Source organism: Contarinia nasturtii, unplaced genomic scaffold (assembly GCF_009176525.2).
Source record: "Contarinia nasturtii isolate CC-2019 unplaced genomic scaffold, AAFC_CNas_1.1 Cnas_scaffold_2806, whole genome shotgun sequence".
Taxonomy (NCBI): domain Eukaryota; kingdom Metazoa; phylum Arthropoda; class Insecta; order Diptera; family Cecidomyiidae; genus Contarinia; species Contarinia nasturtii.
The window spans coordinates 1478058-1505680 of record NW_022200123.1 but is presented as its reverse complement, the minus strand read 5'-3'; the positions used below and the strand labels follow the sequence as shown (position 1 = coordinate 1505680).

The window sequence follows — 27623 nt, the reverse complement described above, 5'->3', positions numbered from 1 at the left end:
GAATTATCAAAAAGTATGTTTATTTTTTTTGTTCTGTTGTTCAATTGTAAAAAAGATTTTCAAATCTATAAAAAAAAAACAAATTTTAAAACAATATCAATTAAATATTAAATACATATCTATTGAATATATCGAGAAGAGAGTATGTTATTCAGCGCTTATGGCTCTCGATATTTTCAATAGATAACATGACAGTGAAAAAAAAGAAAGCACACATGAGTATTTAATTAAGAAAGCCATTCCATTTCTATCAATTGTACTAAACAGAAATGTTCGATTTATATAACCGAATTCGATTGAAATACATTTTTTTTTCTAGTTTGTAGAATTATGAGAGTCTCGTACATTATTGTGTAATTTATAAACCATGTAAGGCAATAAAATTCAACAAAGAAACAAGCCAAAATAATTTGAGTTCCTTTTTCATTGCTTGCTGGAATTCCATTTGGAATCGATTAGGAATAAGTTATTGTACGGTCTTCTAATAACTAACTGAAAATCGTGATAAGAAAAAACACAAAATTCAAAGTGCTTTGAGCACAGTGCCATCTGTGTTCTGATAGTGGTGGTGACAGTCATGCAGCTTTGTGTGTCATTGGACTCACGCAACACGAACTTTACTCAAATCACAACCAAACACCGTAATCACCGTCAACATTATCAAATTGGCCCAGATTTCATAGTTTTTATCACCAAATTGTCGTAAATTTTGTGTTGATATTTTAATAACGGTGGCACTTTAATTGATAACATACGATTTTTAATCGTTGAATATACCGTTATTTGAATGAATAGAACAGCTGTGATTATGTATGTGTGAGGCGCGCGCAATAGATAGATTCACATGTATGCACACACAACGAATCAACTGTCAAATGGCAAATGATAGAGAAATAAGTGTGTAGTACACGGGAATAGAGATAGAGAAAAAACAAATAGCGAGTCGCAAAAGGGCCCAACATAAAATGCAGTGTGTGTGTGTGTGTGAGTGCATGTATGTGAAAATAAGCCGAAAGAATGAACGAAAAATCCCACACTCGTGACAACAAAAGCAATTTTATGCATAAAACAAACACAAAATTCAATTGCAATAGTGCTAATGGACGTGTTTGTGCCTGTGTACAAAATGTTTGTTGCAATGGCAACCAAATCAAAACCTGTGTGATAAAAACCGAAACCGAATAGGCATCGTTAAAAATCGTGGCCGTCAAGTAGGCATTTTGTGTTCAAAATGAAAAGGAATTTTGTGTTCATGGCATTTATACTGTGTGAGAGAACACCTAACACTTAAAGGGAATCATAATAATCACACACGAAGCAAAGTGAAATACATACACATACACGAATCTGGCGACGAATGAAATTCAATGTTTTTGAGAAAATCTGTTGGCAATATGTCTTAAAAGCGGCTCGAATTCGTCGCTGTTTGTGCTATTTTTAAATGTGAAATTCTTCGTTCGAACACATCGTCGTTGATTCTATCGTTGTACAAACTCACACGAAAAATTCAATGCACCATATTTAACGAGGAGTAGAAAAAATAGACACACACAAATAAAATGAATATCTGCATAAGACAAGATTTTTGACACGATGATCCGGCCAACAGTCGATTGTGAGACGTTCTAACTCCTGCCAGTTTCACATACTGTGTGTGTGTATTTGCGCTAAATTCGAACAACGAAATTAATTTCAACAATACGAACAGGAGATATTCAATCAGCTTTGATTTAATTAAAATCAGTAATAAGCAAGTGTTGTGATTGGTTTTATTATTTGGTGTTCGGTGCTCATTCATGATTGTGCCATAGAATCAAATAGTTGTTCGTTTTTTTCTTTCTATATATATAATATATCCAGAATAAAATCCAATAGAGAAATCGAAGTTAATTAAAACCGATAAACGTGAGCGTACTGACAAAAGCGGAGGTGTTAAAATTGAATAACACACTGTGCGAAGCTGCGAAAGAAAACTAAAGTTGAAAAATTATGGGCAAAAAGAAGCCAACAACATCGTCGTCGTCGTCGTCGCCGTCATCATCGACAATAATTGCGACTAAGGTGCCAACACAGCAACATGCCATTCGTGAGAATTTAACGAAAAAATTGTCACAACAAAAGCGCAACGAAATCAATCAATTAGCCGATTATCTATTGAAATTGGGTTTTGATGCAACGGTTACCGTAAATGAGCTCTGGACACAGTACATTGAAATCGAGGCGAATCTACAACGTTTACAAGCCATCGAATCGGAGCTGAAAACAAAATCACATAGCGGTAAAAATCGTCTTGCAACTATTGATCGATTTTATGAATGGGCCATTTCGAACGGTGCACATTTCGATGGTGTACGTATTAAACAATTTCCACACTATGAATTGGGTTTGGTGGCAACAAAAGATTTTCAACGCGGTGAAATTTTTGCAAAAATTCCAAAGAAACTGATTTTATCGCTGGACAATTTGAGTGAAGTGGCTTCCGAAATTTTAGACCAAATACCGGTGCTCGACACAATGCCAAACGTTCGATTGGCGTTTGTATTGGTTATCGAACGATTGAATGGAGGAGCGAGTTTTTTTAAGCCATACATCGATCTATTACCGGAGCGCTATTCAACGGTCATGTATTTTACACCAGTCGAAATGAATGAATTGAAAGGAACCAGCGCATTTGTGACGGCTTTGAATCATTGCAAGAACATTTCCAGGCAATACGCATTCATACGCAAAGCCATACAAAGTCTTAAATCCGATCGATCCGATTCCATGTTGGCCATTCTCAAATCGCGTTTTACTTACGATTTATACTGGTGAGTCCGTTTATTATACTTACATATTTTTGTTGCCTTCCATTTATATTGCCGCATAAAATTGAAAACCATAGGAAGAATGTCAGTGATAGTAATCATGAACTGCGCTGATACACATGTCTCGGGTTTTTTAAACACAATAAACTAAAAAAAAAACAGCAACAGAACAGTACACACAAACACGACGCACATGTCGTTCGCTCAGTCAGTGTTGTGTGTACATAAATTAAGATTTAGTCAGTTAGTTAGTTTGTTTGTTTTTTTTTCTCTTCTCTTCTCTTCACGCGGTAAAGTTATTGTAATTTGCTCGAAAATGTGCTAGATATTCATGTTCTTAATGAACTCTATCCGATGAAATAAATAATGATTGATTGCAATTGCAGTGAATCGATGATTGAAAATTGAAAATCTCTGTTCGAATTGACGTGTTGCAATTAGCATCAATTAAATGTGATTTTTCACATGCATATGTTCGTTTTGCATTTCAGCCATATGGAATCCAAATCAAATGGAATGCAATATAGTTCTGTTTTGTAATAATAATTATAATTAAGCATTCCGAATCATATGAACTGTTTGTGCTATTTAAATCAAATTTTACTACAATAAACATCAATCGAACTGCTTAAATTTTATTTTCGTTTAATGGTTTCTCTCTCATTTTTCTTACGGTATTACATTATTATTGAATGCATATATAGTATGTGTACTTCAGACTAAAAGCAAACAAAGTGAGAAAAAAAACCTTTCAACTACAAATTGCTAATGCTAAAAAGAGTTCTGTTTAAGAAAATGATGTAATTTGCATTTGTTTTTATTCCTACAATTATTATTATTTATCGTAACGTTACGTTTAAAGTTCGCCTACATGTTAAATTAATCTTATTAATAATGTGTGTGTGTGTGTCTGTTTTTCTATTTCGTTTAATTTGTATCGCCCGTGTTCGGCTCGTTATTTGGAGCACAAAAAGTGAACAACAGGAAGAAGAAAAAAAAGATGACGATGAAAAAGAATCGGTCTATTGGAATGGTTTTCTCATGGCATCGTACAAATACTCTTGCACTTCTGGTGAATTTGGATCCATTGTGTTAAGTTTACTGCTGCGTCGCGAACTACTTGCCGCGCTCAAGTATGCAATTGCTGGACTAGTACTTCGTTTCGATGGTGATATATCACGACTGCCACCATTCAAAATAGGAAGGCGTCCTCGAAGTGCTTGAAATCGATCCGAATAGCAAATTTTTCGCTTTCGTCGCTGTCGCCATCGGCAAACCAAAAAAATGACCATGAAAATTGTCAACGAAGTCAGTACAATCGATGCGGATGCAACAATGGCCGACCTCACTCCTATCGGCATATGCGTATTTTCAATTAGAACATTATTTCGTTTGTATCCATGACCGGATAATTCAAGATCAAGTGGATCATGTGAACGAGCCGCTGCATCGTTACGATTTTCGACCACATCGTGGAATGCCGTATTTATATTTGTCTCATCGCCCGTTGATGGTCGCAGAACGTGTTGTTTTGATAGAAATAACGATGTGGCCGGTGCTGATTTTTCCAAAAAATTGTTCTCACTCTGCGGTAACGACGCATCAATGTTATCCACGTTCCATAATTGTGTTGGTATATTTCGTCCGGTTGAACTTTCGGCCAATTTTATCACAAAGGGCTTGCGTATTGCTCGTGATTCTTTGATCACTTCGGCGGTTGGTTGAATATTTGTAATCGATGTAAAGTAACTTGAACCTTGTGAATCATGTTTTATTTCATCCGGATTCACACTTTTCACATGCTCCAAATTGAAATCGGGAAAATTTTTAAAAGCGGTAACAACATCAACGTTATTTGTTTTCTCGAGTGGTTGGTCTGGCGATGTTGGTGGTGTGGTCACTTTACTGTCACGACTATAGAATATTTCGGCCAAATGAACTTGGCTGGAGCCACGTTTGCGATGATCAAGCAATTCATCGATTGTCATATTACGTTGGCGAAGCACTTTAACCAAACGTGCACCACTACGTCGATCATTCAATAGATCCATTAGTTCGGTTTTATCATCCACAAATTTTGATGTGATATCAGTAAATAGGCCCGGATTACGTTCGGTAACATCTAATTTATCGATCGTTTTTCGAATGATGTTCACCAAATTTCCACCAAAAATTTTCAATGAATTTGGTTTTTTCGATTTGTAAATACTATCCAAACGTGATGTTGATGATGCATGAATGAATTCATCCATTTCGGCACTGTTGCCATTACTCTCCGGATCCAAACTGTCGTTAATGAAGAGCTCTTCCAAACTTGTCACCTCTTTCGATTTTGATTCATCTTCTAAATCGACTAAATTTAGTTCCGGCACTGATTCATTCAATTTCTTACTCAAATCGTCAACTGGTTGATCGTCATTTTCCAATATTTCGCTTGGTTCGACAGTCGACTTTGGTTCATTCGATTGAGTGGTAAATGTGATGATGGTGTATGGAAGTGTTTCTTCACTTGTAGTCGTAACTTTACTCGATGTCACTTCGGATGGTGCCGATGTTGATGATGATGGTTCCGATGACCCGATCGCAGTCGGAAGAATTGCAGATGGTTGAACCGAAGGAACGTTTCTTAATCTTGGTGGTCGAAGTGTCAAACGTTCACGTATATTATATTTTGGCGCTATCGTTGTTGTCGACACTTCGGCTTCAGCTGTTGTTGTTGTTGAAACATTTACATTTAAATCTGCGACTTTTTGTTCTTCATTTGTTTCAGGTGCTCTATTGTCATCTGTTTGCGTTTCATTTCCACTCGATTCAGACGATAATGTTTCGACTGTCGAAGTGGTTCGATGTTTTGACTGTAAGAATTTCATGTTTGGTTTTCGCTTACGCAAGTTTGAATTATCAAAATCAGTTCGAATTCCTGACACAACTTGTTTAATGAACTTTCCACGAATTGGCGGCACACGTCGTCCACTTGAATCTTCAACATATTTACTCGCCGGCATTTCTGCCAGATGTGTTGGAATTGTTGAAGCAATTCGTCTTTCGACTGAAGACGATTCGCTGCTTGAATTTTCATTGACATCGTCAGCTGTTGGTGTTGGCTGACTAAAGTCGATTCGATTGGAATTTGCCATACGCGTGGTGCCATTAAAGAAATTTCGTCTTGGTTTCACAACACTAAACTGTGATATTGATGGCAGTCTACGTGTTGTCTTCGCTGTATCGCTTTCGTCTTTTGGATCGGGCGGCGGTGGTGGAGCGGTATTTTGAAGTGCTTTCAATGCATTTTGTTTTCCTTTCAACAGATCTTCCAATGATAAATTTTGTTGTTGCAAAATTTCACTCAAACTCAAACCGCCCGTTTGTTTCAGAATATTTCTCAAATTGGTGGTTCTGCCATTGTTATCGTTTGCTTGCGTTTCATTGGATTTCTCGTCTTCGTTGCGACGTGAGCTCACAAACGGCTTTCGATATGATTTATTAAATCGTTGTGTGCTACTTGTAGGCGTTGTCAAAGTAGACGATACAAAGCGTTCGCGATCACGTTGCACCCATGGTTCATAATGTGGTCGATCGGAAACATCACCAGACACACGATCAACATTGAATTGTCTCTGTACTTGAAGTACAGGTGATTGAACGTCTGTTTCAATTGATTTCCAATCGTTTCGTTTGTCAATGGCAGGCATTGTATCATCTTCACTAAACGAATGAGTGGCCGAAACCATAAATCCGGCTGTTGGTTGTTGTTGTTCATCGGCCGTTATTAATGCTGGTTGCCACTCATTTTCCACTTCGGCTGGTAAATTTTCATCAAATCTCCTTTGAATATTGCTTGCGTCATCATCTTTTGATTCGTATAATTGTGATAGATCTGCGGTCGGCAAAATGTGATGTGCTGTCGGTCTCCATACAGTCTAAAATTAGAAAATAAAATAAACACAATCACATAAAACTGAATACAATTCGAATTTTTCATTTATCACTAATAAATGATGCAATCTATTATTTTCATATAAATAAAGTATGCAAATGGAAGTGCCAAATGAAAATTAGTCACCGTTCAATATGGGAAAAATTTAATCCATTTGCATAGCATTGAATGAAATTGTCAGAGTGATTGAATTATTTTTGGAAATGAAAAGTCGAAAAGGCATCAATGGCATAATCCAATCTAAAAAAAGACATACATGCCACAATACCATATTTGAAATCATACAATCTACTGTCAATCATTGAGCAATTAAATGCTTTTTCAGTATATTAATTTTGAATGAAACGTAGTGCATTGAAAAGTTTAATATTTATTTGGAGATAGATTGATGTGCTTCCCATTTTCTCTGTAGAAAAAAATATATAGCTCAAATCCCAATGCAACATACTCGAATAGTATCGGTTATGTGGTGCACGTTTGTTTTGTATATGCAATGTATGTGAATGCCGCTTGAGTGTATATGTTATGATATATATTTCAGGCACGAACAGTGCACACATTTTAGTGCATGTGCATAACCCAAAAACTTCACTAATAAATCGAATTACCGGCCAATATATCGAAAAGCGGCTTGATATCAACAAAAATCAATCATGTGTGTCCCATACACTTAAGCTTACCCACATTTGTTTCTACATATCAAGCGCATTCAATTGCTCACTCTCACTCTATCTTTTCGCTTCCTCTGCACTCTGTTCTAGTTACGAAACATAAAATATAGTAATTCCGATTTCATCACCAAAAAATGTTACCAACCACTTGTACGGCAGGTTTTCCCTTTGGCGCGCATTTTCTTCACAACATAAGTATAAGCTATATGCTACAAGCAGCACAGAATCAAAATAAAAAAGAAAATCTACTCTCGCGTGAATACGTGAATTGTTATATTTGAATAAACCGTGTCTTTTGGCAAAAGTTTTCGCTTCGCACAAAGTTTTTTTTCTTCTTCCCCTTCTTTGGTGTTCGTGGGTTTTTGAAGTCGTTGCGACAGAATAGCAAATGTTCGGGTGCGAACGAGCGCATTTATTTGCATCCGTATACGGAAATCGGATAACAAACAGCGTATCTGAGCCTCTGTCGTTTCGTTGCACAGCAAACGAGAGCGAGGAAGCGAAAAAAGTGGTAAAATTTATTGCCGGAGGAATTGGAAATTTATTGATTTCATTCATTGACAGTGTATTTTATATGGGGATAAAAAAATGAAATTTTTCCGGTTTCCCGATGCAATGTGAAAAATGTTTTGATGTTGATTTATTTTTTTCCACCGAATGTCCCAAAACCAATGAATGTTGGTTTAATCTCTGTTTGGAATAAAAAAAATTTGTTGTTTTTCCTGAAACGATTGCACTTCATCGATTTGCAATTGGAAACTTTGCACTTTGAGCACATTTTCGTTTTTTCCATCGCATTTACAAACAATTTAAAAATAACAAAATCGAAAATGAAATCATATATGCAGTAATCCATTGCCATTGATTTTTATTTACTTCTCATTGTCTCTCTCTCTCTCTGTGTTTGTGTGAAATGCACCATATATTTCATATTTGGATGTGTTTCACGTCCCATTCGAATGTAAAACTAACTGCAAACATTACATCATAATACAATATGTGCAGTCGGAATTGGCAATCAACAGACATAACAGAGTCTGACCCTGATGGTCATCAATTGGTTCTTACTTTTCCATCTTGCGTTTCGATGTGGAAATTCGAGCGCATTTAGTCGATAAAAAATATTTTGAATTAGTCGGATTGCGTCAAAGGTCGGCATAACTGAATAAATGACCATAGTGTCCAATTCTAAGCTAAAACAACCAACACATATGCATATTGCTGAACGCTATTGTTGTTTATTTTTTTATTCGTTTTGCCATTTTGAAAGTGGCTTTTCATGTTAAACGAAAACATCAAATTTAATTTTGGCATCGTCGACCGAATTGTCAGTTTGCACAATGGCATTCCGTCGACCGAAATATTTTAAATTTTTCATAGTGCAACGAATTTAATTAAAATAGACTGGAATACAGAGATTGATAAATAATGCTCTACATTTTTAGAAATAAAGTTTTGATTTTTTTTTTGTCTAAAACTATGCACACTCCTACACCGCAATTGTTTAAATGGGTCAAAAATAGCCAATCTGTCAGTTTAAATTGAATTCCAACTATGAAAATATCATCGAAATGAGAACACAATTCTCATTGAAAACTTTTTTGCCCAATTTATACTATATCTATCATGGAAAATGGCACAAAGATAAATATATGACAAAAATTCAAATCGAGCGAATATATTTTATAAAACAAATGGCAAGCCACAAAATTTACATTCAATGTTTGAAGCAAATAAGAAAAGTCATCAGTGCGGGCTGGAAAAGTGGCTTACATAAGTGAAAATTGACTGTAATTGAGTCGAATTTAGTAAATGAAAGACAATTTAAAATTCCATTATTAAAAGGTTTTTTTTTTGTTATTTATAAATTTCAGTGATAGCAAGAAATATTGATTAAATTTTATATTGCGACCGCAAAACGTGAACGCTCCAAATATGTATCATGCTTGTGTATTCTCATCATTATGCTTTGAATAATTTATATTCAGTTTTGCTAGCAGCTATTGAGATCAATAGCCACAAATAGACACACCATTCACAGTTTACTCAGTTCGAATTATTTCCTTACATTTATTTTGCGGTTGCTGCAAATAACCGGTGAAAACGTTGATATAAATTGAAAATGAGCAATTGTTTTCACACTGTATGTTCCGTGTTTGTTATCGTCTCAATGTCTGAGTATGTATGAGCATGCCAGAGAGAGTGTGTGTGAGAATAATGCAATAACACAAAAAAAATTAAATAAATGATTGTGCTTGAATATTTAATTTGTACGAGAAAAAATGCTTTTTTCGCGAGATTGGATTTTTTACTCATTTCTATCAGCGAGTGTTAATTAATATTTTAATTGATTTATTTTTGTTGCTGGCATGTTTGCTGTAGGTAAAAAAATTGTATTGATGCGGCATATTGTTTTTTTTTTTCACTGACTTGGTATCATGTTTTGCATTTCATATGATTGACGAAAAAAAAATGCATTCACATCTGAACGTAAATAAACGCCAAAGTGATGAGCCGTGTTAAAATAAACGAGCACCTGGTAAGCAATATTCTCGGATCTATGAACGCATTGTATTCAAATGAAATGAATCTAAATAGGCAAACATTTCGCTTGTTTTTAATTCGGGACTACCCAATTTCGATTTGGCGGGTTTGAAAAATGCTATTTTGTTGTTGTTGTACGTAGCATGACAGCCACCCATTTTCCTCTGCGTGTGCCTCTAATTGGATCTATGTTTACCGAATGAGGCACAAAAAAGAACATGGCGAACAACAAACATACGTTTTTCATGGTGTCCATAAATACAGTGTGTGGCATCATGGTTTTGAACCAAGTGGTTTTATGTTTCGTATTGCACAAACCAACCGAATGAAAAAATATGCATGTAATTATGGAAATGTTGATTGTAGCAATTAATACGCTTTTTTATAGAAAAAAAAAACATCGACACAAGTGAAACTATGTCAAATTCAATAAATCTGCATCCAAATGGTCGCAATGCGATCGCCACTGTTCATCATCATGCAATTCACGATTCACCTGAATTTATAAGCATAGAATTTCAACGAGCTCTAAATTACACCAAATAGACAATGACTGCAAATCAGTGTATAGAGAGAATGAGAGTGTGTGTATGTGGTGTGTGAGAGAGAAAGAGAGAGAGTCCACATTAATCAGAACCGATTAGAGATGAAAAGCAGCTTTGATGCAAACAAAAAATTAAGAACTGGTTTTTGCTTTCATTGAACTTACAAAGAAAGGCCATTCGACTCTTATTTTGAATGTGCACATTGCCTGACAAAGAAAGTGCCTTTCAATTATACGCATCTGTGTTCATTACTTTACTATTTACGTCTTTTATATCTGCTTCGATGTGAAGCTTAAGAGTCAACTTAATTGCTCTATAATTGAATTATATATTTTATAGAGAAAGAGAGAGGGAGAGATAGAGACAATAATACTCATATGAGACAACGATCAAAGCCCATAAGAGAATATAACTAACCCATGGCAATGTCTCAACGCGTTGGTATGGTTACGTTTCATGCATTTCTCTCACTCTCCTTTGCATATAGTTCATGTCAATGCTGCATATTGAATCAGCATCAAATACACACACTATGCGGTTTAAAAAGTGATGCAAACCAGTTTTTCTTTTATCAACGTCATTGATTCGTTTTGCATTTCTCTTTATCATTCCGCAATTTTATCTCTTTAGAAATGGCGACACAGATCCATTGCAAAAGTTGCCACAAATAGAAGAGAGAGAAAAAACGACGACGACAACTTATAATTAGTAAATGTTTTTTGTTGTTATTTCTGGTACGTTTTCACCATACGTTAAACTTATTTAGCTACGATAACCATATAAAAAAAACCAGCCCGCGCGTACATTTCCGTGCTGTTACTGAGCTTGCAGCTACAATTGGTGTGCAGTTCATTCACTTTCTATCTAATCGGAAATCGATTTGGAGCAATTCTTTGAAATTCAGTCTCTTAGAAAGACTCTTGCTTTACACACATTCGCTCTCTCGCTCTCTCTCTCTCTCTCTCTCTCTCTCTCTCTCTGAACATCGCCGAAGGCTGGCAATATCGGAATGAAACCTTATTGTCAATTGTAAGATATTACATTCCGGAAGTAACGAAAAAGGCTGCAAGCACGTTAAAATTGCAAACGTTATCCTCTCATGAGATTATAGCGCACGGGATTAAATGAAGCAAACTCCATATAATTACCACATCAAATGTCTCTCAAATTCAATTGCATTTATTTTAGTTATGGCGACATTATAGTACAGAGAAAGATCAAAAGTGAAGCTGTTAATTCGGGCCAATGCATCTGTGTGCTCGAGTGCAACTTTCTTCTTTCCGCCCGTTTATATGCTCAATGGATTCGACCAGGCAAAACCATTCTTAAGTGTACGTACAAATACATCTTTCGCTCTCTGTCTCTATTGAATGCAATACAAACAAGTGTAAAATTATTTACGTGCACAAGATATGGCATGTGTGATCTAATTACCTAGCTATATGAATCAACGAAAAGAGAAAATGCCGAACAAATCGAATTGACGAAAGCGATATCCATTGAAGACCCACGCTAAAAATTAGATGTGCGGCAAACAAGCGTGTATTCGAATGAATCGTATATGCATGTATTCGAAATCAGTGAATTCAGTTCGTTTCAAAAGTGCTGGCGCACTGATAAGAAGCGGTTTATTTGCTAAAACTGACTGCACGCAAAGCCACAGCAACAAAAAAGAAAATCAATTAAACGGTTTGCTCTTTTATCGTACAATATCTTGGTTTGTTATTTTGCTTCTCATTTTCATCACAACATTGTTTCTTTTTCTCTCTCTCTCGTTTTTCATCTCCTTCTTTGTCTGCTTCTTTTCGTCGAATTACACCAGATACTGCTCGATTAACACATAAATATAAATGAACAAGCGTATACGGTGCGGCTGGCTGGCTGCTCATATGGCAAATAAAAACAACGCGTTAAACACATCAATGACTGTTATCGGTTTCACGTGTGTATTTTTCTTCTCATACCAAACCGGCCGCATCAATGCAACATCGATTCCAAATCAAATAAAAAACAACAACAACAACCACGACGACGACGAAGAAAATATCGGAGAGAAATTTTTTTGCACTTGTTTTGATTTTGTTTTCCCTTCGATTGGCGCGCATCGTCATATCACATTCGGCAACAACACTAAAAATAAACGACAACAAACACTCGCACAAGAAAAACATAATTGAAACGATGTTAAATGGACTGACATGTTCACATGCAGCGCATTCATACACCGTATTTAGAATGTGCATTTCTGTACAATCGTCTTCAATCGCCAATCGACTTGACTACAACAAATTTATTAGGTGAACGAAATCGAATTTCGCAAAGAAAAGAGGAAAAAAACGCCAACTAAAACTAATATGAGAAGCAATAGCAGCATTTTCAATATAAAAAAAAATCATTTCCTAACAGCAGAATGATTCGTTTGAGCTGCTTTGTCGAACAAAAGAAATCGGCTCTTGCATTTGCTGATAGTCTTCAATTACACGGAGTGTGTGTGCGCGCGCGCTGACTATGAACATTTTGAAATTAAATTCACTGGATTATTATTTATTACTTTTAAAAGCAATCGAGCAGGAAATGATGAATGAATTGAATGAAACGCTTGCTATTAATTATTTTGTCGAAGAATAAGAAAACGTAGTTTTCTGACCCTTTTGAATTATTGAAACTCGTTACATCTCACAAATTCATTTTATTGCAACAAAGTTTACCACTTGAACGAGAAACGATATAAGTTACACCTGTTATCTCACATGTTATCATTTCTTAAGGTGCACAAAACCGCGCGATATTTATGGCCAAAGAAATAAAAAAAAAAAAACAGTAATATCATGTCGTAAACCAATTGATGAGACGACGAAGATCATTTGTTAATGATTTATGTTTGAATTCTACTTTTTTATGTAAGTTTAAAGCAGATAAACATTTTATTCTTAAAAGCCAACACACATCGAAATAATAATAATAAAATAAATGATGTAAAAAGGTATTTTTGTTCGTCGTTCATCAAAAAATCATCATTTTATGTCGATGAAAATAACGAAATTCTGCTCAATTGTATGTGGTATCAACAATGTATGTTTTTCCACCAGCATTGGGATGGCGTGTCATTAAAGTCAGTGACTATAAACCTCTTCTTCTCACCATTTCATCTGATTGTGAAACTGTTTCACTAAAAAATCATCAGCAAAACATATCAGTTGGATTCTTTTGTCTTGTCACACAAACCCACAATCAAATGCTCGCTCAAGATTCAATCGGTGAATCGGTTTAATAGCGAAACACGATGATAATAATTAATAGAAAGAGACAACAACGGCTGTCTCGTTCGCAATTTCTTCTTCTTTTTCATCTTTTATCGCTCTTTCGTCTCTTTTTCATTCACCATCGTAAACAATAATGAGAGAGTTTTTCTAAGTAAAGTACTCTGTTATCGTGAACTGATGGTACTTCATTTACGATGGCTGCAATTTCTTGCCACCGTACAAATCCATCTACCATTTGATGATGGAAATAACTGTCTTTGGTAACAAAAGAATCGTAGGCTATCTTTTCGTAGTGATATCGGTGTGTGTAAGTGTATATATAGGTGAAAATGAAAACGCAAAATATGAAGAAATAAAATAAAAACAACAAACCTATAAAATGAAAAATGAAATCTATATTATAATCTGGTATGACATAAATTTCAAAAGACATCAAAACTTATGTGTGTGTGACTTCGTGTTCGAATGGAAAAAATTTATTTGGTAAAACACGGTTGAATGCATTGACTGAGCTCAATGAGATAATAAATGAAATGGTTCAGTTGAGATGATGTGAGCAATAGATTAATTAAAAGCGGAAAATTCCGAAAAAAAATTTAATTGAATTGAAAAACCAAAGTGAAATGACGACAATGACAACGTGGCGACGAAGACGAAAAATTAAGAAGCACAACTTTAATGTGCGCCAAGGTCTTTCTATCGCGATTTCATTTTTCTGTTTGGAATTTTTATCGTGTCATTTTCAGTGAAATCTTCGGCACGCACGCAGTCGAAAATAAAGCGATGCGAAAACAGACACAGAAAGAAAAAAACGATGGATTTGCCAAAACTAACGCCGAATGCCAAATGTTTTGTTTAAAAGTGCACATTAATCGCTGCCAAGGTTTTCTATATTTTCACATGCCTAATAACGGCGCCCGAGTCAAAAAGCCAATTTAATTAGTCACAAGTTTACATTGTTTGTAATGCAATCAAAGATGCGGTTGCAATGCAGTTTTATACATGAAATTTGTTAAATTCCGTCTCTACTCATATCTTTTTTTTCTGCCATTTTGCCCAAAGTGTGCTCGTTTTCTTCTCGCAATATGTGTGCATCTTCACCGTAGAAATGGCATCCAGCATGCAGCAATGTTTCGTGCGGTGTGCTCTAACAAAAACAAATAATTTTCAATTATGAGCGTGTGTATGTTGTTAGCTGCTGCCACAAAGTATCACACACTTTTTTTTCTATTTTTTTTTTAAATTTCGTGTTTGAATGCAGTAAAATGTTTTTCTCTCGATCATTTGTAGCAAATTTAAAACAATGTAGTCAATGTTTATTTTTTTCTTCATTTTTTCATTTTCTTGCAAGCAATTTCTGGTGTGTTTTATAGTCGGCACACTTGTTCAAACTTTTACTTGAAAAATACCCAGAGCAGCAATTAATTTAATGAAATAAGCGCAATGCACATCTCGTCGAACGAGAACCATCTTATCAACACTCACACAAAAAAAAATATCAAACCAAAATGCCTGGAAATCTGACACAAACCCCAAAATTGGGGAAAATGCAACGAAAATGCTCGGTTGTCGGTATATGGGATCATCAAATTCAGACTCAAAACTTCAGCAATTTTATTTTAAAAGTCGAAACAGCAAAATTATCTGATTCAAGACGCGCATTCAATTGGATAAATATTTGAGTTCTTCTTCTTCTTTCTCACACTCTTCGACACTTTGTTCGCTAAATTCGTTCAATTAGCAAATGGCATCGTGCCGCTTCCTTTATTCGCTCATAACAAGAACAAAATCAGCAGCAATCATGTTTGAAATTTGTTAAATTGCATTCGATTTGAAGGAACATGTGATACGATTAATACATATATAAAACTCTTTCGCGCTGTCTGTAAACTGAGCAAAAATGATTGTATTTGCAAAATTTTCGGCTAAAGCTATCAATCAAATTTATTGCAAACGGCACTGATACTCATGCTCTCTACTCGCAGCCAACGTCATTTTCCCAACCAACTAATTACGAGAACTATCGATGCACGCGGCTAATCGGTTTTATACTAATTTACAAAATTCGCCATTTCACTTGCACAAAAACAGCAAAACGCATGAAAGAGCAGCAATTTTGAACGAAAATTCCAACAGCATCAATGATTTTGTGTGTGTATGGTGTTAATATGGGAGATGCGCGCCATACATATGTTAGTCAATGTACACATCGGCAAACATGAAAATACACCACACTCGCTTTGTAGATCAAACTTTTATATTGTTCAGCGATTTTCTCTTCAAAACTTCATATGCTCTGCTCTCAAATTATAATGATTGATACTCATCATATTGATGCGATACACATATTTTGATAGCATCAATTTTGTGGCGTACTCATCCATATCATGCAATGTTTTGAAAATTTCTACACAGTTTTTTTCTACTCTCTCTCTCGCTTCCATTTATGAGTGTGGCGTTGAATACATTGTGTTTTCCGATGCCAACAAATATGGATTGAATGTGCAATTTTGTCAATATATTCCAAATGCAGGCAATCACTTTTTTTGTAAAATAATGAATTAAATTAATTATTCAAATGAATCAAACTAATTAATGCTACATGTTACAAAATGCAGATGTGTTGATTGCTTTAAAATGAAATTTATTCATATTAGAACTGTGCATAAAAATTCAGAGAATTGCAGTCAATTCTTTCAATTTAAACAGCTTGGAAACACTTTCGCATAGATCTAAAACTCCAGCACACATTCAAGTGGAAAGTATTAAAAGTGCATTTCACACAGGAATTAAATCAATTTCGAACTTTTCTTTTCGATGCAACCAAAACATGGCTAAACAAAACCTCATTTTGTGAATAGAATGAAAAAGTTTTATCAAATGGGTTTTTTTGAATGCAAGAGATAGATAGAGTGAGTGGGTGGGTTGTTGGGTTTCTTTTGTTACCTGTGCATCATCTATGTCGGCTGCATCAACAGCAACCTCATTTGCCGCATGCAAATGTTGTGATAAAATCCAAATGAACACTGGCAAAAGTTTTATGAAATACCATTTGATCATGTTTTTGCCGGGCTTTCGAACCACTTTTCCACAATTTTCTCGTATGAAATACTATTTTTTTGTGTGTCGTTTTGGTTTGATGTTTTTCACTTTATTACTTCATTAGTGCATTTCAGTTGGTCGGCAATTCTTTTTGCTGTTGTCTCTTGTTTTTCAAAAGTTTTGTTGCTGCGTCGAGAGAATTCCTGCTGGAATATGATGCCCTTAGTTTTTGGTAAATTTAATTATAATTATTTTCTGCCACAATAAAAGTTTAGTATATTAGCCACTGTGTGTATACCGCAATATAAGTACATGTTCACATAGTTTTATAAATTGAACTTACAAAAATCAATCACATTTAAGATCGAAAAAAAAAATTTAATTAAAAAAGTTTCGATTTTTTTTTTCAACGCTCGCGCGATTATTTTTTTTTTCACCGTTTGCCATTCAACTTCGAATATTTTATATTGGTAAATTCAATTTCGATTCACTTTTTCATTAAATTTCCAACTCTTATCCAGCATCTGCATAAATTTATCCCGTTTAATGTTCAATTCAACGTAAAAAAGATCACGAAAAACTTGATCAATTTCATTTCCGGTAAAATAACGACGACGACTACGACACGATGGATAAAAACGACATATAGAGAAGATGAAAAAAAAAATGTGTTCCACAAAACTCGAATTGCGAACGACGAATGGATTCGTTTTTCTTTTATTGTGAACGAACGTTTAAAGCGGCAAATAGAAAAGCGATGCACCTTCGACAATGTCCAACAAACAAGTGATTCTTCGAAGGCAAACGTGAAAATTCGCTATCGCAAGTGCATGCTCAACACCTCCAACAACGTGCGCTGCTACCTATTCAATGTTTAATCAACGTGTTTGCAGTGACATACAGCAAAGCACGACTATGTTGCGAACGTAGCATAAAACAAACTGACTGCTAGCAGCGGTGGTTGTTCATTGCAACAGTCTCGCGTGTATGTGTGTGTGTTATTTTCAAAATAGAGGGATAGAAAGAGAATAGTGCGCACCATGCACATGTACATACATTGCAGTTCGGCGTCTATGTTTTGCGAATACAGTCGGTGGAAAAAATGGTACGCTTCGGCAAAATGCTGAAAAGAAAGGAAATCGAAACAGAGAAAAATTATCGATGCACACATGAGACGATGCATATATTTATTATGTGTATAGCAATAGCAGCAGCAGTAAGCTCAGCGACCAATCGACCGTTCGATAAATGCCATCTGTACGAATATACTCTATTGCCATTTGAATTGAGACTCAACGATATATTTTTCATGCTACACAATTCCGAAGCGTTTCGAACAAATGGCAGAATGAATGTCTCTGAATGCAAACAAAAATTGTGTCCAACAAAGAGCACCCGGAATCGAATCGAGAAAAAACCTGCAGTCTTTTATTGGTGAGAGTGGAAAAAAATGAGCAGAGAAAATATCAGTAATTTATCTCAAAAGTAGGGATGGATTTGTACATTTCATTCGAATGTCTCGAACGAAAATAGATCAAACTCGAGTATGGCTGTGTCATTGTTGGTTGTGCTTGACTGTGGCACACTGAATAATGAATTGTGAAGACTCTTAGTCGGCACTGAGGTAAAATGAATTACAATCGTAGCTGCCATTCTTTTCGACACAATACAACAGCCAAAAATAAGCTTTTCTTCGTCATTCCATTTTTTGTTCCTCGTTTCAACATTATTTTAGCCATGGCCAATTTAAAAAAAAAAAAACATCTCTCGTTGCCATTTTTTCGTTCGAGATTTTTTTAGCTACATTTTTTATTTGAGTACCTCTCTAGCTTTGTCTGGCACTCTTTGATGGCAATGCTTTGCAAACATTGACAGATAGTTAAATTTACACGACAAAAAAAAGAATAGCTCTCGAACCACTTCATCCCCTTGGATTGTTACTGTTTGCTAAGATATTATGCACAGAACGGAGCGCTCTTGACTCCCTCTAGAACTCGGGTATGGGTCACAACGATTATGTAAACAAATCGAATCACATAAATGAACGAAATGCCAGAATGTGAATGTGGAAAAACAAACAAGAACGAGACACACACAAAAAATGTCACAATTTTTTGTCCGTTTTCTCCTTTCTCGTGTGTTCATTGTAATTCGGAGTATGAGCATATATCCAGTTGGATGAGAAGTGAAAAATTTGCACATGAAACGATGTTCAGCATGCAATGATAACCAGGACACGAGTAGCGTGATTGGAAAACACTTAGGTTGACAGCTCGGATTTTCCGTTTGTTTTGGTAAACGAGAAAATGTTATCTTGAGCATGCCACGAGCGAATCGCTGTCAATCCAAACATTTTTACATGGAAGACTGGGGTACATTCATATCTCTTTTTTATCGTTGCAAGTATACACCAGCATCATTGTCGCCACCTCATTGTTGTATTTCGACTGTGTTTGCCATTCGTAATCCTAATTTAATCCGTTTATCTCACTTTTTGTCGTAGTTGTTGTTGTTGCTAATACTCTTTTTGTTGTCGTTGCTGCTACTACTTGAGAGCATTGTAAAACGCAAGAGAAATGCTTGACAAATAAAGAGATCAGGTGTTTATTTTCTGCAGCATTCCAAATCCATTGTATTTCAAATGCATATATTTGGCTTTTCTATCTATGTAAATGAACGATATAGTTTTGTCGCCGAGATAGACACAATAGTTTCACTAAATAGGCCAAATTCAGTATCATGCAATCCATTCAAATGCAAATACAAACCGAATTTCGGATATTTGAAATATTATACAGCAAACATTTGACTCTGCGCCATTGCAAATATTTATTTATGGAAGCACACATACACAGAGACACACACATGGTGGCTAGAAAAAAAGGATATGTATTAAATTGCTTTTGGGTAAATGCGAATCATAGCAATTAGATTATAAATTGCATAAATACAATTTCTTGTTATTTTGGTGAACAATGTACGATTGTGGCCAATATAGCAGTGAAATACAGGCACATTGAGAATGAATACAATGAACCATCTCTCTCTCTCACTCAGTCTATACATATCCGTGTTTGATAATAATCAATTTTCCGTTGTCCCGTTTCACTCTTTGATTTGATAATGCATTGTGTCAAACGGGGCACAATGGCGGATCGAAGCTAATAACCACATTAAAATAAATCCACAAACACACATACACACATACGATAATTCTTGCCAAAGTTCATCTCATTTTCCTTCCATCTAGTAAATTAAAGCTGGCAAATTAACCGAGTCTATCGGTCGAATCAAAGCGATTATGCAACTTCAGTCCACTGATTTTTGACTTCTGACTTCATACCAAAATCATTAATAAATCATTGACAAATATTGATTGTGATTTTGAATTTGAGTCTATAATTTTGAGTGAGCGAGAAATAACGCCATGCGAAATGGAAAACATTTTGCATAATCATTTCTCTTTTGCAGGAAGTACCATCAGATGGATGCGATTGATTTTATCACAAAATCGAAATGTACAAATCGCACAGATAAGCGGATAGAGTCATCTGACGATAATCCCAGCCATTAACAATTTTAATAATTAAAGCATTTCGATTTCCGACCGTTGTGTAAGATGAACATGTACATTTGATTGCTTTTTAAAAACATCAATTGATTTGTCATTTTCGCCGCAACTTTGTTTCTAGTTCAATATTGCAATTAAATAAAACATTATGTTTGTCGTAACTCGTTAAACAACTAGCTAGAATTGTTTATTGGTCTGCTTTCTTGTTAAATTCGAAAATGTTTATTTCCTTATGCCATTTCTCGCACCATTCCCGCTTCGCTCGTAAATCAACGAATTCTTGCAATAACAAAACTTCGTTGCAAATAATTGTAAGTCGAGCGAAAAATCTCGAAACACTTGTCGTTTCCTATTTTCAGCTCATTGTTCTAGTTTGTCACTCCATTGCAATTTTACAAGACGATATTCCTGCGCATACATCGTTTGCGCCTGCATTGAGTGAAACAAAAATGAAAGCAAGAAATGAACAAAAACTGTCGGGAATAAATAAAAAAAATAATTATTGAAGTACATTTTGTGGAAAGAAATTTGTGAAGTGCAGAGAATTAAAGTTTCATATTGTAAAGTGGTTCGTTTGGGTAAAAGTTTTATTCGCTAATAACAGTTAATCGCCACAATGTTGGTCGATCGTTAAGCAAGTTTCTTAAAATCTCATTCATAATTCAGTACTCTGTTCGCTGTTGAGCACTGTGTCATACACGCACAACGCCACTTTTCCCCTTCAATTTGTATGGGTACTGTGCGATTTTTTCACCCTGTTATTAAACGCTCAGATGAAGAAAGATCGAAAGCACTGAAAGGTAGAGAAGAATGGAGGAAAATGTTTCAAATTGTCACCATAGAACTGTAATTGACAGATGGAAAAGCAACACTTTTAGCTTTACAATTGAATTTAATTTCTATGGCATATGAATCGGTTGTTGTAGTGAGCGCGCTTCAATCGCAAAATGAAAAATGGTTCAAGTGCATCTTCATTTATGTAAGCACATTGCTACTATTATTATATTGTCCTCAAGAGTTGTGCAACGGTATTAAATAATTTACTGGAACTAAAAAAATAATAAATCGTTGTCGAACGATGAGTGAAGTGCGCTCATGACTAGATAAGAGTGAGTCCATACTATTTTCGACAACATAAAAATTAAACATTCAAATGGGACTCCATCGTCATTTAAAATATCTACTTGGGCTTTTTCCGAGAATTTCAAACCATGAAACATGTAATGTTTTTTTGGAAAGTGACCGCACATGCATGAAACAGAGTTTCAAACGCTCCCATACTGTTTTAATCGTTTGCATTTTTAAGCGGTTTTAGCAACGTTGCAAATGTAGCTATTTCGAAAATGTTACGAACTCCCGAAAAAAGCACTACATTCAAGCGCAACGAGCATCAAGAAAAAAAGATGGTTTATGCAGAGCTAAATACTCCACATAGATTTGTTCAACTGCATAAATGTGGCTCAATAGTTTTTTTTACAGTTGTAGTCAATGACCATTGCCGTTTATTCGAATGACACATTCACAAAAACAATTGAATAAGTTGTGCCATATTTTCATTTTACAGTTGCTACTATTCCAACTAATTATGATCAATCATTGAACACAACTGAACAATATGCCATTTTTTCTCTCTCTGTGGCATTACATGAAACATTTGCACTTCCGTAACACTGAATTCATCGGGCATATTACACAACCGCAACTAAATATTCGGTGAAAATTCGGTACAATGTTCATTTTAGCCAAATAAAATATATATAAAATGTACTGTTATAGTATAGACCACTAAAAGTAATTGCATAATTTAAACAAAATGTGTTTAAATAAAACTACGCATTGAAATTATTCAAACGAGCACTATAACACTCTTATGAATTGTAGCACTTTTCATCACCGTAGAAAATATCTTATATGTATATAGTTACTTCAGATAAAATTACTTTTTTTATATTTTACCATTTCTGTAAGCCGGTTATGTTGCAACCACTTGGTTGAGAGAAATAATAAAGGAAAACATCATCGTTTTATCAACAACAACAGCAGCAGCAAAAAAAATATCCATAAAAAACATAATATTTTCTATCAACTCAGAATTTAATATGATTTGCATACAGCTTCGGTTCTTTTTTTCATTTTGAAGAGATGTCCTCTTTGTTGTGCCTTTGAAATGCAATCATAAATATTTTCTGCAAAACTTATTTCAACATGTTTTTTTCTGTGTGATTTCCGTTGGAATGAAAATAGACATAACAATTTGAATTGGAACAGAAATATGATCGCATTTATGATTACAATGCCATTTCAATATACTTAAAATAGCAAGCAAAACACTCGACAGATGAAAGAATTTTTCATTTTTATAAATGGAAAATGCAGCGCAACAGTTCTTCAGGGCGAGAGTATGAGTTGGGTAGAAAAACATCTTGTTTTAAAATGAATACTGATCTTGTATTAGTAGTGGTTGTATTCATGTTTTATGGCTGTAATACCGGTTTGATGTGCAATTGTACGCATTCTCGCTCTCATTCTCTCGCCGTCTCTCTTCTTTAGTATATATTTTGTCACCGAGCAGAAAAGAAGGAATGAAGAAAAAAAAAGAACCGTTTGTATTTGCGCCATTTTCTCTGCTGGAAAATTTGCGGACATTTTAACTCGCATTTGATATTTTCAACGAATGAAAAACGCACATCATTTTCGTTGTTATTTTAGATCGGCTTGCATGGCGCAATTTTTACAATGTTATCGTTTCAAAGGGAAAAAGCACTTAAAAACTGGAAAATGTTACGAACAAAATATAAAAATGGTGTTTTTGTTGTGAAGTGTGTGCGTGCATGTTTGCGCGCACGAGAGACAGAAAGAGTGAAGCTTTTTTGGGGTAGAAATAAAACCATTATTTCATTCGCATATGAAGAATCAGATACAAAAAAGCTGGCAAATGTGAAATGCGAGATGTTGAACAAATTGTGCTCGACACACACACACACTAAAATACATCCAAATAGAACAAATAAATTATGGCAACTGCATATTTTTCTGTTCCACATTGCTCGCCATCTTCCTGCCACAATCGAGGGCCGCTTTTTTCCCCTTGCTCTTTTGTAGTTTAGAACCTTAGGCGATATACGAACTCGTGCTTGCTGCTTTGCCATTACATATTTCTTCTCTGGTAATGGGAAAACGTTTTTTTTTCTGCTCGGTATTCTGTTAAAAGGCAAAAATGAAAAAGTGGTAGTTTTATTTACGTAGTTCGTTTTGCTGCTGTCGTTTAAGTTCAGCGGCCAAACAAAGGGGATGAAAAATTGCATCGAAGCGCGAAGAATTGTTGAGAGTGAGAGTGAGAGAGAATTACAAAAAAAAATTGTTAAAGCACAAAGGTCTTGAATACAAAGGAATGTAGTACTAGCAACACCATTAAACTCAAAAACATCCAAAGTGAAGAAAAAAAAAACGCACCCGAGAGAGTGAAAGAGAATAAAATCCGAATTGACATAGTGCACACGGCGTACACACACGTAGACAAAAAAAAATGAAGTGTTAGCAAGGAAAGAAAAAAGTAAATAATCTCACTAGCGAACAGCATTTTTGCGATCTCAAAGCGATTAACGTTCCACAAATGCGAGCACAGAACGACTGCATCGACTCTAAATAATGGCTTTGTGATATGATTTATAGAGCACAAAATGAAGAGAGCAAAAAAAATATGAGCATTTTGATATTTACTACGAATTCAACGAAAATGCAAACTAAAATTCGCGCGAAAAACACAAGCACACGCTCGATTCTATTGCTCTTTACCTTGTACTCTCTCTTTCTCGCTCGCTCATACAATTAGTTAAAAAATTGGAGCAAAAACAGCAACAGCCACATACTTATGATGATAATCATCGTAAATGCAACATAAAAAAATGATAGCACTGAAATTTAGTGGCAGAATTCTTGATGTAAGTTATTATGTAAATAATGTACTCGATTTTAAGTAGAAAAGTCGGGAGAACATGTGATACTATGCTACAATCGACAAATGCCATCATTAATCATCGGTTGCACCGAGCTTTTGCATTTCAATTATGCACAGCACAGTAAATTGTTAAGCAAGTATAATGAAGCGAAGCGAAACTAATGCAAAAATAATCACTTTAAAAGAACATAAGGTGTTCACCGATATAATTAAAATTATGCATCAATTTAAAGTGAACACAATTCATTATGTATACGTATTGTAATAATGGTCATACATTTAACATGGTTATTGAACGTAATTTGACGATGATCATTTATCATTTATGCTCGATTTCGCGCTAATGTCGTTTAGCCAAACTAAATACACAGTGCGAAAATATAACATACAGATTGAGTACGATTTGATTTCCATAACTTAATTAATCCGGAAGATGAAGACGAAAAACGAATAGCGAGAGAAAGAAATAAAAACTCTTACTTTTTTTCTCTCTCTCTCTCATCTAATGTAGTTCAAGTGAACGTGAACTACCAAACCAGTTGATGAGGTGAGAGATGAAGAAAATGTACGATGTTGTTAGTGTTGGTTTAAAATTCGTCGTGCACAATGGCAAGGTCAATAATCTCTCACTTGATTTACGGCTCACATGAATTACATTAAATACACCAGTTTTTTTGCAAACAATGAGAGCATATACACGTTGAATTTTGTGTGTGTGGATGATTTAGTGTTTATGGTTCAAAATGACGTGCCGTAAAGCCGTCGTTTAGTAGCAGCCGTGCAACCGCTCTTTGAATCGGTAAATTATTAAGTGTATATACTTTGTCAGCATGTCGGAGTTGCTTTGGCATGCAAAACATAAATTCTCGTTGCAAAACCACATTCAAGGCACACACAAACGCGCACAATCGATGCGTTTGAAGTGTTGATATACACAGATCGAATATCGTGTACGCTCGAACGCTTTCACTTTCTTCAGATGCTCGTTGGTTGTTCAATTTATTTGTTAAAATTGTAAACCAAACTGAACGATTCCAATTGAAGCGCAGAAATGTGAATTCCCAGTTGATGCATGAATATTTATTACTTAACTCAAAATATGGAAATGGTGAATTTCATTTGATTAAAATGAAACAAGTATGCCAGCAGCATCGCATAATGCGAGACAAGCGTTAAGCTAATGGAAAAACACTATTCTCATCAACATAATAATCATTTTCGTTTATGACCATTTATGTCGAGATGCTTTTTTGTTTAGTGTACATAATAACAATAAAATCTCATTGCCAGCTGTGTTCTATCACTCGCATGTTTATTTCACTCTCCTGTCAAATGTTTGCACATACAATTTTTTTTAAAAAGTGAATTTCTCCATTAAAGCAAATGCCACTATGAATTGTATTCGGTTTGGCAGGAGTTTTTCGTCATTCAATCCGTAATCACATTCGTGAAATGCACAGAGCATTTGATTTTCATATATTGGCGAATAAATACTCTATATGTAATTGATTTTATGCCATCCAGTCGAATTGATGTGATGTGATTAAAAGTGTTGATATTATGACTTGTTTTTTAACTCTGCGCTGATTTGCATATCATTTGAAAATAGTATTTAAGAGGTTTTATTAATGTGGAAAAAATTTCACAAAATTACCAATCGTTTTACGTTCATTCCACAAACAATATTTACCAATCGTATTTGGTTTCCCTATTCATTTGTCAATTGATACTATCATTGTCTGGTTTCAATTGGTTTTCAATATTTCAAAAAAAAGAGAATTTCAATTAAAAAATAACAACGACGTAACACGCACATACCATAATAGCAACAGAGTAATTTAATGGTTTATTTATGTTTTTGTTTGGTTTATTTTGAAGCTGGGCTGTTAGCACGGTGATGACTCGACAGAACTCGATACCATCGGAAATGAACAACAACAACACCGATGCAAAATCGGACGCACAAAATTCAAAAGGTGAAAACGATGCCGGAACCAAAGAAGAATCAGCTGAGACGCCGGCATTAATTCCACTTTGGGACGTGGCCAATCACTCTGATGGTATTGTTACCACATCATACAACATTACCAACGCTCAAATCGTCGGAGCCACATTGAACGATGTTAAAAAAGACGAACAGATTTTCATTCATTATGGAAATCGTAATAATGCCAATTTACTCGTGCACAATGGGTAATGCGATCCATTTATTTAAGACTTATGCAATTGTAATTAAATGATTTGTTTGTTTTTTGTTCTCTTTTTCAGTTTCGTTGTCGAAAACAATCAATGGGATAGTGTAGTTATTCGATTGGGTTTGAGCCAATCGGATCCGCTTTTCCGACAAAGAACGCAATTATTGGAGAGCATAGGAATAACAAAAAATAGTGAAATCACAGTATTACCAGCACCAAAATTTATATCACCCGAATTGCTAGCATTCGTACGCATTTTTAATATGAACGAAGAACAGCTCAAGCACTGGCTGGCACCAGAAAAAGTTGGCAGCGATTTACTCTATTTGGATTGTGCACTTGAAACTGCGCTCGAAATAAAAACGTGGAATTTCTTAAAAATGCGATTAACATTGTTGTTGAAAGCATTCCCAACCAATTTAGAAGATGACGTTAAATTGCTGGAACAACATCAGAAAAAGGGACAACAAAAATTGGGCCACATTAAAACAATGATCATCCATTATCGCATCACAGAAAAACGCATTTTACGCGACGCACTCACGTACATTGAAGAACGCTCCAAAGCATAAATCAATCGCACGCCGCTACGAAGACAAAAAAAATTGAAAGATTGACTGCTTTTGAGCAGCTGTCTCATTTTATATTTATATATATTTAATCCCTTAATTCACCTATAGACGTTTTCACAACGAATTCGCTACAACGAATTAATTTCTTTTTTGTTTTTTTTTCTTCTTCTTTTTTGTTTAGAGTGTTTGCTTAATTTATTATTTGAAAAAAAAAAACGAAGAAATATTTAAATATTGTACTAATAAGAAGCAATATAGGCTTTTGCAACGACTAATACATCACAATGACAAAGAAATTTATTTGAATTTGAACACATACAAATTCAGCTTGATAGCTTAGACTAACCATTTTTGCTAAATCAGAATAATCTATTGTTGTTTTCAATGTAATAAAAAAATGATTAAATTTTTTTTTTCATAAAATATGAAATCTTTATGATGTGATTTTTATCAAACAAATATCTGAATAAATACAATTTGTTCTTGAATTTATTGAATTTTTCGTCTCATTGGGATAA

General features: G+C 35.0%; 2 protein-coding genes across 2 annotated transcripts; one reads left to right on the top strand and one right to left on the bottom strand.

Annotated features, from left to right (window-relative positions):
- The first annotated feature begins 849 nt into the window (after nt 1–849).
- Nucleotides 850–27444, top strand: LOC116349082 (actin-histidine N-methyltransferase). Its single transcript, XM_031780351.1, has 3 exons — nt 850–2810; nt 26217–26531; nt 26607–27444. Exons 1-3 carry the CDS (start codon nt 1990–1992, stop codon nt 27103–27105), a joined length of 1635 nt encoding a protein of 544 aa, XP_031636211.1. The 5' UTR covers nt 850–1989; the 3' UTR covers nt 27106–27444.
- Nucleotides 2944–17687, bottom strand: LOC116349081. Its single transcript, XM_031780350.1, has 2 exons — nt 16714–17687; nt 2944–6727 (listed from the first exon to the last, which is right to left on the bottom strand). The coding sequence occupies exons 1-2, from the start codon at nt 16825–16827 to the stop codon at nt 3830–3832; spliced, it is 3012 nt and encodes a 1003-aa protein (XP_031636210.1). The 5' UTR covers nt 16828–17687; the 3' UTR covers nt 2944–3829.
- Nucleotides 27445–27623: the final 179 nt, after the last annotated feature.